At 41.5% G+C, this 13,180-nt stretch overlaps 1 protein-coding gene across 3 annotated transcripts in view; it reads left to right on the forward strand.

Annotated features, from left to right (window-relative positions):
* tpk1 (thiamin pyrophosphokinase 1) overlaps positions 1 to 13,180 on the forward strand; it is a 102,924-nt gene that overhangs the window by 51,299 nt on the left and 38,445 nt on the right. For all 3 annotated transcript variants that reach the window (XM_050057263.1, XM_050057264.1, XM_050057262.1), the window contains exons 6-7: positions 2,586 to 2,681; positions 11,498 to 11,644. In XM_050057263.1, the coding sequence (XP_049913220.1) occupies positions 2,586 to 2,681; positions 11,498 to 11,644 (243 nt within the window). The remainder of the gene's footprint in view (positions 1 to 2,585; positions 2,682 to 11,497; positions 11,645 to 13,180) is intronic.

Below are 13,180 nucleotides of genomic sequence, written 5' to 3' on the forward strand. Positions count from 1 at the left end.
GTGCTCCCAACTTACAAACATGCAACGTATGATGAGGAGTTGCCAGGAGATATGAATTCATATTAATGCATCACTAGCACAAAAGCTGGGAATCACAGTGTTAGATGTCTGTTGGGTTTGCCAGACTTTAAAAAATGACCTCTGCACAATGTTCAGAGTAGCTCTTTTGAATCACAAATCCACTACTTGCAAAAGTCAATTAAAAAACCCCCAACTGTTGGTACTTTTTATAAAACTTCTTTAGGGGCCTGCTGATAGGGAACAGATGTAAGATGTGGTGACGAGTGTCAGTTGTGAAAGACTTTAAGATGAACAGCAATCTACATTTTTTGAAGATACATTAAGTGTTGTGTGTGTTAACATGAAATACATTTAAAGCCCAGTTCAGACCAATGATTCACGATGAGATGACTTGAAACAGCCAACTACTTGCATTGCGCCGTTCAGCAACGTTCTAAAAACCTGCTGGTTCACACCAATGCAACTAGATGAGATGGTGTATCATTGCTATGCAACAACTCTCTGTACTTGCGTGAAACAGCGGAAAACAGAAACAAAACGAGCATCAGATGGACTATATTCATAATAAATACGCCACATTATTATGAATAACCAGGGCCAATTAATCAGTCAACGAGAATGTGTGTGTGTGGTGGCATAAGCACTCACAGTAGGCAGCAGCAGCGACCCACTGTCCGACACTAGCACACCATGAGGGCGGAAACAGAGGGCTCAGCAGGGACAGAGCACCTGCTGCAGCAAACAAACACACCGTCTGTGGTCATTTTGACTTGACCAGCTGGCTTCACCATAAGCTGATTGGCTAAAGAAACAAGTGACGTGCTTTACGTTCTAAAACCATCTGCCGGCAATTTGATTGGCGGAGTTGCAGGTGACACCATCAGCTGGCTTGCGTCGAGCTCAGATCGGCCAGTTCACACCTACTGCAACTTTTCTCTGCAACGCTCTAAAACAGTTTCGCTACGTCCTGAATCTTTGGTCTGAGCTCGGCTTGAAGGTATAACATGCAGGAACTGCTTGTAATCAGTATCGCCAGTGAAAGCCAACCTCAGCTCTGTCCACTTGGCGTTTTGCCTCGCTATTGTTGCAGGGTTTTTTCGGCTGTGTGTCTTCGATTTTTGTAGCTTCCTCTCGGATGAGCTCACCTACGCACTGTGCCCAGGAAAGTCCTGCACACAGCAGAATAAAAGGCAAAACAGGCAGAGGGCAGAGTCTCTGCAGATAGAAACACCGCCACTCACTTCTAGTGGGTCATAAATGATGATTGAGAGGCATTACTAGGAAAATCCAGCATAGTATACCTAAAGTACAAGATGTAAATGTATTCTATCTGAATTATATACAAACTCATTCCAGATATAAGAGTCCTCTGGGTCCTTAGCTGTGCAAGAGACTCGTTCATGTTGGCATATTTCACCAAACTTTCCAAGGTCATGAAGATAAGATGCAAATTGTTCTATGAAGTGGACTTCCCGTTATTTATAACAAGCAAAATGTCAAACCAGAACATGCGAGGAGAGGTGAGGCTCGGTTCAATAAATAACAAATACAGGGTACAGAAACACACACCTCAGAGGAAGGAAAATGTAGTGCCTGTGTGATCTTTGTGCTGTGCTGTGCTGTGTTCAGCTGTGATCAGCCCCCCCCCCCCGATAGACACTGTTTACAGTTTGAAATGCAGATCCAATACTTCACCACGCACACACACGAACGCACGCAAGCACACTCGCACGCAGCGATATCGGTTGCCTTCAGCTGTGACACCCTCCTTTTCCGTCTCACCCTTTTCCCCTCTCTCTGTAGCTGCCTGTAATATTAGTCCTTTTTTCACAAATATCACACAGGTTGCCTAAAAAAATGAGCAATACCTTTTTTTTTTTCCATGAGAGAGAACAGACTTTTATGGTAATGCTTAAGGAGCAGAACAATGGGAAAGTTTGAGGCGCTCCTTCAGAGATTTGTCGGAAACGGTGAATAATTCTGCATAAATGGAAGGGAGAGAACAGAAAAGCATCCGCAAGGGAGGGAGGGGGATGAGGGGAAGCAGGGATGGAGGGAAGAGGTGGGGAGGGGAGGGAGGATGGATGGGATCAAACAGAGCACAGCGAACAAGTTTGTGTGAACTGACTGCACTGTGTGTGTGTGTGTGTGTGTGTGTGTGTGTGTGTGTGTGTGTGTGTGCGCGCGCACGATAACAAAGTTGGTGTGTTTCAGCAGGAAAGTGACAGTGTATTGGAGAGAGAAGGAGACAGAGGGAGAGAAAGCCAGAGCATGGTTGTTTACCTGGATGCTGTAGTTTAGGGCCACTGACTGGAACCTCTACATTATTCAGCAACACAGCCCACAGACAGCCAGACAAGACTAAAACACTGATTTATACCTCCCTCCATCTCTCTATCTTGCTCTGTTTTTCTGCGCTTTGTTATCCCCCTATCCCTTATCTCTGCCCGGGTTTTTGTTTTGCTATCTGCGTATGTGTTCATCTATCTGATTGTGCTTTTTTTTTTTCTCTCTTTTTGTTTTGTTTTGTCTTGTTGCGTGTTTTCATTTTTCTTTGTGCGTAGGGTTGCAAGCTAATAGAAACAGCTGACCAGGATCTAACAGACTTCACCAAGTGCCTTGCAATTATGCTGGAGGAGATTCAGAGACGAAAGTTACAGGTAAACATCCACAGCACTCCAGCCACACTTTTCACGGTTTCATTAGATAATTAAAATTCTTGTCTTGGATTTTTGTTGTCAAAGAAACACTTCACTCCCCCGAACAATCGTTTGTACGTTAATTACCCATCCTGTGTTACATCAAATTTGTGAGGAAAACGTTGTTCTTGCATGCCTCCAGGGAACGAAGAATCCAAAAATGGAGAAAATTCTTGATGAATCGAAGTCATATGGGTCCTTGTGTAACAGCAGCGAAACTACATCAAACCATCCGTTTACAAACTCTCAAACAACAGTATAATCAAGTCTTATTTATCTAGTCTTATGCTCAGTACCTCCCAAACAGACCACCCTGTCTGATGGTGAGCTGAACTAAAGGTGCTCTCTTCAAAGCCAGACTCCACCGACAGCAGCAATTTTACCTCACTGAACACGGGAGCTGCTGGTCTGTTACTGCCTTGATCAGTTAGTTTGTGTTGTTATGTGACTTTACTGTTTTAAAGGGTTAGTTCAGATTCATCAATGTCACACAATAACACAAACAACAATCAATCAAAGCTGTCGTCATGAATTCTACATAACACCAGGTGAGTAACTGATACACAAATGGTCATTTAGGGGTGAAGGAATGTTTTGAGATGTTGCTGAATGTGCTTATTTGCTTTCTTGCCAAGAGTTCAGCCCAGTTCAGACCAAAGATTCGCAACGAGACAAAACTGTTTTGGAACGTTGCATAGAAAAGTTGCAGCGGTGTGAAGTGGCCTCAAGCTGGCTGATGGTGTCACCTGCAACTCTGCTGGTCAAATCACAGGCAGCTAGTTTTAGAATGTAAAAAACTTCCTGTTTTTATAGGCAAAAGGCTTGTAGTGAAGTCAACATGACTGCAGACGGTGTGTTCGCATGCTGTGGCAGGTGCTCCGTCCCTGCCGAGCCCTGTTTCCGTCCTCACAGTGTGCCAGTGTCGAACGGTGGGTCGCTGCTGCTGCTCGCTGGATGTGCTTATGCCCCCTCACACACACACACACATTCTCATTGACTAATTAATTGGCAGTGCTTACTGATATACTGTGGCGTATTTATTATGAGTACAGTCCATCTGATGCTCGTTTTGTTTCTATTTTTCGCCTCATCGCTACTACAAATGCAGCTGTAGCCAGTATCTCACTATCACTATCCTCATTCATATTTTAAGAAGCTACAAATTATATTCAGCCACAAAATGAGCCTGAAAAGCTGCAAATCAGAACATAAGTACAGAGAGTTGTTCAATAGCGATGATACACCATCTCATCTAGTTGCAGTGGTGTGAACCGGCAGTTTTTTTTTTATCGTTGCAGAGCGGCGCATTGCAAGTAGTTGCCTGTTTCAACTTGTCTTGTTGCAAATCTTTGGTGTGGGTTAGCTTAGCTTAGATGCAGAGAAAAAGCAGCTAGCTCTGTCCAAAGTAAGAAAAGCATTTCTAAAGCTCATGAGTTCACACATTATATATTGTTTGCTAAACCCTTACCAAAACTGAAATGAACAAACAACAATGCTTTACAAGGGTTATGTGTTGGACTATTTCTTGGCCATTAGCAGTGGCTTTCGGGGCATATCACTGTCAGAAACATTGTTTTAAAAAGTGTGTTCTTCTTATTAATCTTATTATTGTTAAAATGACTAGCAGTAGTTGTAGCGCTGGGTAAAATGAATAAGTAAAGCTCTCCTCTGCCTCAGCCTCTGAGAGTTTAGAGCCCTTAAGCAAGGCATTCAGTCCTCAGGTATTTAAGATGAGCTGTTCAGAGGTCAATAGTGTTGGGCTGTGGTTGACTGCGGGCAGATCCGAGGTGCAAGCGCGTGTGGGCGTATGAATATGAAATGGCGTGCCGCTGGAAAACAACACGCATGCTCACTCAACATTCCCTGAAGAAATGAGTGCTGGAAAATATCATTAGAATAATATTAGCCACGTTTACACCTACTCATCAAAATGCAACGGGCTCTTTGTGGTTTGCCAGATTCAAAATGAAATACTTTACTTTTGTTGTGATCTTTTCAAAGTGTAAAGTATTTTCTAACAACCTGATATCCAAAGCTCCAAAATGAGCTGCCAGCCAGAGCGAAGCTGCTGCCCAGCCAGCTGCTTAAGAGCCAGACACACAGAGATCTGATCCAGAGATTGACTCGATTCCCATTCTGATTCTCTAAATGTCAGCTGGATTGCACATGAGAAAAAAATCTATAATCTAACAAACGTTATATGTCTTATTTCCATAATTTCAACCAATTGACCTAAGTATGTATGTCACAGAATGGTGTTTTGTATTTATCTATCTGCCCTCTTCCCTTCTCTGTCGCTCTTTCTCCATCATTAGAATTTTTCTAAGCAGCATGCAGAGTGTTGCCACAATCACTGGCGAGTGCCCCAATCACTTCACCTCTCCAAGCTGATGAAAGACTACGGAGAAGACGCTTGCAGACACACAAAAATGCACTTCATCTCCGACAGTATGCACACGTGTTACCACACTGTGCACGTTCACTTTGTTTTTTGTGTCGGCCTTTAAGAGAGGATATACTTTTGTCCTTCCTCTCTACGGGCCTTTTTTTTCACGGCCTGGCTAATATTTACTCTGCCTTTGAACTGAGTGTTTGTCCGTCTGTCTGCCCGCGAGAGATAGTAGCCTGGCAATCAGTTTTTGACGTTCTCTAAGAGTTGCTGATGATGACTTTTTAGTTTGTTTACCAGGATTTTTCCATTTTTCTTTACCCACTATGACTCTTATTTGAACTTGTGTTCCCTTCAACATTTTGTGAATAGGAGTAGGTTATATAAAAGCAGAACTTTTTTAATGATTCAATATCGCGGCTTGTCATTTTCTCTTTTGCTCACCTTCGCTAATTTCCATCCACTTAGCCTGTTTAAATGAATTAAACTCACGGATGAAATAATAACGGTGATTTGCAGATTACAGAGCATTGTGCTGCTGCTCAGGCTGTTTAAGATTCAACATATTAGCCCCTGAATGTTTTCCTCCACACAGCTTAGCGCTCGATTTAGAGAATTTATCTCGTATTGTGTTGGGTGAAATCCCAAAGAATGGTATCAGAGGATTATGGTGGGTGGATGAGTATGTGTTTGTTTGTGTGCATATATATATTTATATATGTGTGTGTGTTTACGTCTCAAAGTGTGTCTGTGTGTGTATGTGCCTGTCTGTTTTGTGAAAGGCTCGTTTGTGTGTGTGTGTGTGTGTGTGTGTGTGTGAGCATTAGGTACCTGTTTACATCCGTTTGTGTATGGACTTGTTGAAGTGTGTGTGTGTGTGTGTGTGTGTGTGTGCGCTTGTCTGTCTCCTCGCAGCTCTGTCCTAGTTAGCTCCTCTCTCCGTGCTCCACTGTTGCAGGCGTAAGCAGCACTACTGTTTTCATTTGCGTCTCTCTTTCTCTGGTTATCTGTTCATCATACCCAATAAATGGATATGAGTTTTTGTGTTGATCTCCGAGCCAGCGTTGCTCGCTCCGGCTCCCCCAGCCAATCAGAGAGTACGGCCGGATCTGCCGAGCCAGCTTGTTAGATTCTCTTCATTCAGTCGTGAGATTCTCCTTGCCCCGTTTGTTTTTTTGTTTTTTGTTTTTAGTAAACAAACATGAAATAGGGACACATAAAAATTCGAACTGTTATTTGGGGTTTGATATGCGTAGCGGACACAACAGAAGTGTGATGGGAAGCGGAAGATTGAGCAAGCGAGTGTGTCATCAGGCGCTGAAACACAATACAGCGTCGTTTTTTTCTCTCGAGTCATCGCGCCTTGTTCTCTTTCAGCTTTGTTTGCTGTCTTTGAGGTTTTCTGTCGCCTGGCTTCGGCGACTTGCTGTGAATTTTGAACTGACTGATAGTGTTCACTGATACTGTGCACTATTGATCTGATCCCTCCACTCCTCTCTCATCCCTACCTCAGGAAGCAGCTTTGGTCCCTTCAGGGCATTCTGTTGTATAGAAAAGTAGTATGAAAACTGATTAAAGGAGCAAAGCCAACAAGAATTGATCCTACGAACTTAAATTTCGTCTCCATAGCCAAAGCCTGATACAGCTTGTTCCTCTGTAGGGGTGTAAATCCCCAGTTTCTTCACAAAACAATATTATATTGATTATTTGGACAATACGTTATTTGACAACATTACAAAGTCTACCACAATATGATTTTGATTGGATGGGATTCAGGTGCCTGCAGTTGATATGAGACAATGTTATCTGCCCATTTAACACAGTCAGTTCCAGACTGAACCTGCCTCCCCTTTCTATTTTACTTTTGGCCATAAAAGATAAAAACAACACATAAATAATAAGTGCAGTAAAGTTTACTTTAAAGTGACTCCACTGACACACATGAAAGGAAATGTTTTCATTTTAACCCAAACCATGATATTTGACCAAGGCAAACTTCTCCAAGCAGCCATAAAATATGGATTAACATCAATATCATTTAACATAGGTATACATTTCAGCTCACTAATAACTGTCAGGGTTCATAGACATGTTAATTGGTTTTTGCTAGTCACCCATTATCAGCTCAAGCATGTTTACATTGCATAAATTAGCCTAGCAGCTAGCGGGCTTTCCTCCATTCATAACTTAACTAATTACATGTCTTATCTATACATTTTCTTACTCACCGTAAGTTTAAGTCACTGCATCTCCTGACAGAGCAGCACAGTTGAATTTCAGCCTGTGTGCACATCTTTTCAGCTGAACATTGTTGAAACAGAGCAGCTAATGTTGCTGTAGTGAGAAGTTAAAGGAGTGGGATGCCCGTCCAGGCACGTACATCTGTTTTATCTTGTAACACCATTTTACATACGGCGTTTTATTCGTCTGTTAACTTGTATTTTCTCCATAGTCGGAAATATGTCCACACTAATGATGTATTCCCGAGTAAATAACTTAGCGTAATGGCGTATCCTATTATGACAATATAAATCGATGTTTCACTTTGCATCAATGACATTAGATCACTGATCATTTAATTTATATATTGGTCCATATTGGATTGTACAGCCATATTCTTCTGTGCCACAGACACATTGTTGAAGATAGCCCCCAACAAATGTGCTGTTTCCTCCAGTTCAAGCAACAAATTCTAAAAACTACAGTCCCAGCTATTTTAGGAAATGACAAAGCCTCTTTTTTTTGAATGAACTTTATATTTGTGACCTGTTTTTAAAGATTTACATCATTGTAGGAATGATTGAGCTCAGGGCTGAGAGCCACAGATGGTACAGAAGTCCGAAAACTACTGCTAATGCTTTGTTGGTTTTGTTATGCCTCTACGCCAGTGGCAGCCATGGCCGGAGGCATTGTGTTTTCAGGTTGTTCGTCTGTCCATCTGTACCACTCTTGGCACAAACGACCACTTAAACCCAACGATGAACAGGTCAGATTCTGGTCGCCAAATGTCAAAGGTCATTGTGAGCTCAAAATGCATCTTTTGGGGCATAACGCAAGAGCTCATACTCAAAATTTGACACAAATGTCTAATAGGGTAAAATCATGAAGTGATGATGTTTTGTATCCAGAAGATCAGAGGTCAGCTTCACTGTGACATCATACTGTTCTGGCCATCATGTAACACCATATTTCAGTAACAAAGGGGGAGACATTTGGTCAGATACTGAATTAGTGACACTAATCTTAAGTGCTCACCTTGAATCTGTGCTAAATGAGCAGATCTTCTGTGCTGCCAGGTTTAAATATGTGTGTGAAGCATCCAGTTCGGCAAAAAATATACTTCCTACCTTTTATTAAATGCCTTCAAAGTCTGCACTACATATATTACATAAGCCTGGACAGACATGGCTGCAGTCTGCAACTCGACTGGTAGGCAGAGGCACACAACCGTGAGGCAGTGTTTCTTTTTTTTCATATTTCATTCTTTGTGTAGGTTAATGCAGTGAATTCCATATATATATATATATATATATATATATATATATTTGTAATTTTTATTAAATCACACAAAAGTTTCTGATTGCAACATTTTCCTTTTTTCTTTTTCATAACCTCTCTATCTCCTGCTCCTTCTTTCTCTCCCTGAGGGGAGTTTGTTTACCAAGTGTTGTTTACAGTTTAGGCGAAGCCTCTGCATGTGGGGGCGTCAGCCAGATGTTGAAATAACCTCAATCTCTCAGCACTTAGTTTTGTTTCAACTCTATTGCCTGAGGCGGATAGTTAGTTACGATACATTCAGTTCGGTACATTGTCCGTCGCCATTGTGTACAGTAAGGAGCTACAGTCCGGCACAAGTTTGATCTGAGCTCTTTCGCCTTTTTGGAAAATGTTGAATACACTGAGGTGATGGCACGTTGTTGAAGTACTAAAGGGAAAATGAGGCATTTTAGTGACACTGCTGTTGCTCACCCATCTGTTATAGTAGTAAATGTAGCCAGTCTGATCTGTCTAATTAGAAGCTTTAGTGGTAAGAGTGGTGGATTCTCAAAGTAAGAAGCCAGAGAAGTTAAGCGTACATGATTATTGGCTGCTGATGTGTCTGCCTCTAATGTTTAGCTGCTGCCGGCATTAGCAACGGTAATAGAAAGTGAGTCTACCTCTTTCATTCTGTTTGCTGATTTATTTATTTGCAGTATGTGGTTGAAGTGGAAACATTGAAGTGAAGTGAGTGTGATTGATGGTATTTGGTTCATTTTCTGTGCTGGTGTGACTGTCAGTCGTCAGCCTCTGAAAGCACCTCTGCCCTCTAGACTCTGTTGGGTTTTAAGGCTGTCAGCACTGGTGCTTGACTGCTCGGGGACTTTGTATAAGGATATAACTGCTGAGAGCTGTAAATATTGTATTTAAGAGAACTGCTGGCTCAAAGTTAAGAAGAACCTTATTTTAGCTCTGAGACGGCAGAAAATGGTATTAGTTCAGAAATCCACTTAGCTTACTTATTCACTCTATGATCTGCCACTGATTGTTTATCTGTCCTCCATCTCAGTTCTTTCTCAAAGCCCCGTGTCCTTGCTTGTTTCTTTATTTTGATGTTTACTTGTCCCAGTGGCATTTGTTGCTGTGCTTTTTGTTTCTTTGTTAAATTAAAAAGCAGGCAATATTCTCCATTTATGTTATTGTCAACAAATCCTATAAAAAATACTGAAACTGGTAATGCGTTAGTTTGTCTCTCATTATTTCCTGACTTCCTCAGCTTGTGTGTGGCGCTCAGGTTCAGTAGATCCTTCTGAAGATGTAAAACAGGTAATCAGAAAAATAAACTACAGTGTCTAGATTTATGGTATGGTACAAAAAGAAACAAACAATGGCAGCACAGCGGTGCAGTGGTTGGCTCTGTTGGCTCACAGCCTTTCTGTGTGGAATTTTCCCCATGTCAATGTGGGTTTTCTACGGGTACTCCGGCTTCCTCCCACAATCCAAAGACATACAGGACAGGTTAATAGGCGACTTTAAATTGCCCATAGGTGTGAATGTGAGCATAAATGGTTGTCTGTCTATATGTGTCAGCCCCGTGATAGTCTATCAAGGACAGGGGTTGGCAACCTTCACTATTAAAAGAGCCATTTTGACCAAAAATAACATATTAAGCCTTATAATGAAGGTAACACAGCTTGTTAAATTTTAATTAGCCTGTCAACATTACTCTAAATGAGCCTTCATTAATATGTTTTGAAGCTCACTGCAGTGAACTCTATATGATTAAGTGGAACAGCGGTAAAAGCAAACAAATCTCTTCACACACAATTAAATTCTGTTTTCTTCCAAAACTTTTCCCTTTTTGGATATGAAATCCACAGCTCGCCAAGCTAGGGAGACTACTGTAGCCACCGCTATTGGGATTGGGCAAAATGAAGTGTCAGTGTCAGATTAATTAATCTCTTTCAACCTTAAAATATGATCAGGTGTTGTCCACTTTTGTATCAGGATCTGCTGCAGCCTTTTTTTTTTTTTACATTGATTAGTGTATTGTGGTCTTACTACCACTAGATGGCACAAAAAAGTGTCCACGAACGAGGACAACAGGTCTGAGTCAAGTAGAATCAAGTACAGGGTCAAGCACACCCAAAATGTGATGTCCATTTTGTGTCCATTTGAGGACACAGGGTTTTAGGAGATTATGACCATTGACAGTCACACTTTTAAACACATGGTTAACTTTATCAAACAGTTGCAGCTGTCCCCAAACTATGTGTTTTTTTGTTTGTTTGTTTTTCAAAAAAAAAATTATGATTTGGCTTAAAAAAAAGTGTACATATTTGTCATTAAGGTAATGTCAGGTGACATATCGCATTTGAAAGAAGTCACCCTCATCACAAAGTACTACGTCACATTTTGTTTAAAATAACTCCAAGTTGACTTTTGGTTTCACATGAGACACAAACATCCGTCTACTGGGTGAAAGTCCTGTGTTTGTTTGACCCATCCAGTTCCTCTTCATCCCTCCTTAATTTGACTTTCTCTCTCTTTGTACTACGTCACTGACTTCCTCCTTTTCTCCCGTCATAATTACCACAGCCACTAGAGCTAGCTGCCTGACAATATGGGTTGTAATCCCTGCTTGAAAAAATTACCTACAGTATGTGGTTGTATTTTGGAGGAAAAGTTGCCAATTTTTCTAGTTGTGCTTTATTTTACACACTTTCTCTGAGCAATACGTTAAGATAAAGATGCATTTTTAACACGTTTTTAAAGTTTGTTTCTTCACCCTTGTTTTTCTGTAGCCACATCTGCTGTCACTTTTCTTCATTGAAACAAATAACAACATCCTGCCAAAGAAACCGGTCCGTGGCATTTCTCTGTGTCTTATTAGTTCTGCTTGTCTCTCCAGGTGGATGCCATAGTGACACTGGGAGGTCTGGCTGGCAGATTTGACCAGACAATGGCATCAGTTGAGACCCTCTTCCACGCTTTGACCATGACACCACTCCCCCTGTTGATCATACAGGAGACCAGCCTGGCATACCTGCTCCGTCCCGTGAGTGTGTTATAAACACATATTGGCCATGGCCACAGGTGTAGTGAAATACAGCTAAAGACTGCCGTTATAGCATTTACAAGCAGGTTGCTGCATCCATCCTTGAATTTTTAGTGTGCCAGTTATTTACTTTTCATCAAGGTGAAGGTGGACTTATTATGGCTGTATCTGAGGTTGCATATAAAACCTACACACTCAGGCAGACAACACCACACTGGACTAACACTCTGTTACCTCTAATAACCCTTCTCCCAATCCTTGTCTTCATTTTATGTTCTCTCTCAAAGATGTTCTTTCCCTTGCACTGCTTCCACCTTGATTGGAGTGTTGAACACTTTGTTTCTTTGTTAAGTAATCACTTCAAGACACCCCCCCCACACCACACACACATACACACTCCTCTGCTCTTATGGTGCCCCAATTTGCTGTCATGCATGAGAGAGAGAGTTCCTTTTGATGCTACCAAATTGTTTTTCCCTCAATGCCAGCCACTTTCTCATGCTCCTCAGTTGATTGAGTTTACAAGTGGGCTGAGCAGACGTCATTTGGGACACACACTGCTCTTTTCTCTTCCTCTTTTTTTTTCTCCTCTCCCCTGTGTTGTTTATTTGCAGGATCTTCAGGACAAACAACTAACTGTCACACTTCCTGATGACACCTTGTAATTCGTTAAGTAAACCTTTCTCTCATGCACTCCCTCCCTGCTTCTTGTCATTATTCCAAAGGCGCATTGTCATTTGCTGCTTCATACCTCGACACCTCCAATTAATCTTACTTCAGTGAGGGTAAATTAAGCTCGTTTGTCAACGCAGCTCCAATTCGCCAGCGACTGATGAACGCAGACGCCTGTACATGAAGGTGAACGCAACCTTCGAAAGACCTGGTGCTATTTGTTCAAGTTACATCTGTAATTGAAGTGTTTACAACTTTTGCCAAATATCCTCACCACCCGTATTCCATGCAATCACGGCCTTGTTACGTGCTCAGCTTCGGAATTTGGTGGCACAATCAATACATACACGGTTGTTCATGTTCTGTACACAATCTAACACAAACACACGCACACAGCAAATTAAGACCAGAGGTAAATTGCCAGTTATGTCCATTTTTCAAATTTATGGGGACTTTGTCACCTGAAACATAGCTCGTACCCTTATAGCTACTTAAATATGCAATATCCCATTAAACATGCACATTTTAGAGAATTAGGGAGACATGCTTCTTCATTCCTGAGTAAATCAGTTCATGTCTAAGTCACACACATGCTGTGATTTAATCAGGGTTGTGTATGTTTGTTTTAGCTTTTGTTTGTCAGATGCAGTGCCACAGTGTTTTTATGCTTTCTGTGGGAAATATGCAGAAATTTTGTGTTTCTATAGCTGGCTCTGGGCATTGCATAATTCTCATGTCTTTTATTAAATTATAGGCAGGGACACTGCAAGGGCTGCAGGCTTGTTTATTCTGGGTCCCTACACGACACGAGGATGTTTTAATCAGTCTAGGTCTCAAGGTGATGCTAAATTTACCCAATTTCAA

Source organism: Epinephelus moara, chromosome 11 (assembly GCF_006386435.1).
Source record: "Epinephelus moara isolate mb chromosome 11, YSFRI_EMoa_1.0, whole genome shotgun sequence".
NCBI classification, from domain to species: domain Eukaryota; kingdom Metazoa; phylum Chordata; class Actinopteri; order Perciformes; family Serranidae; genus Epinephelus; species Epinephelus moara.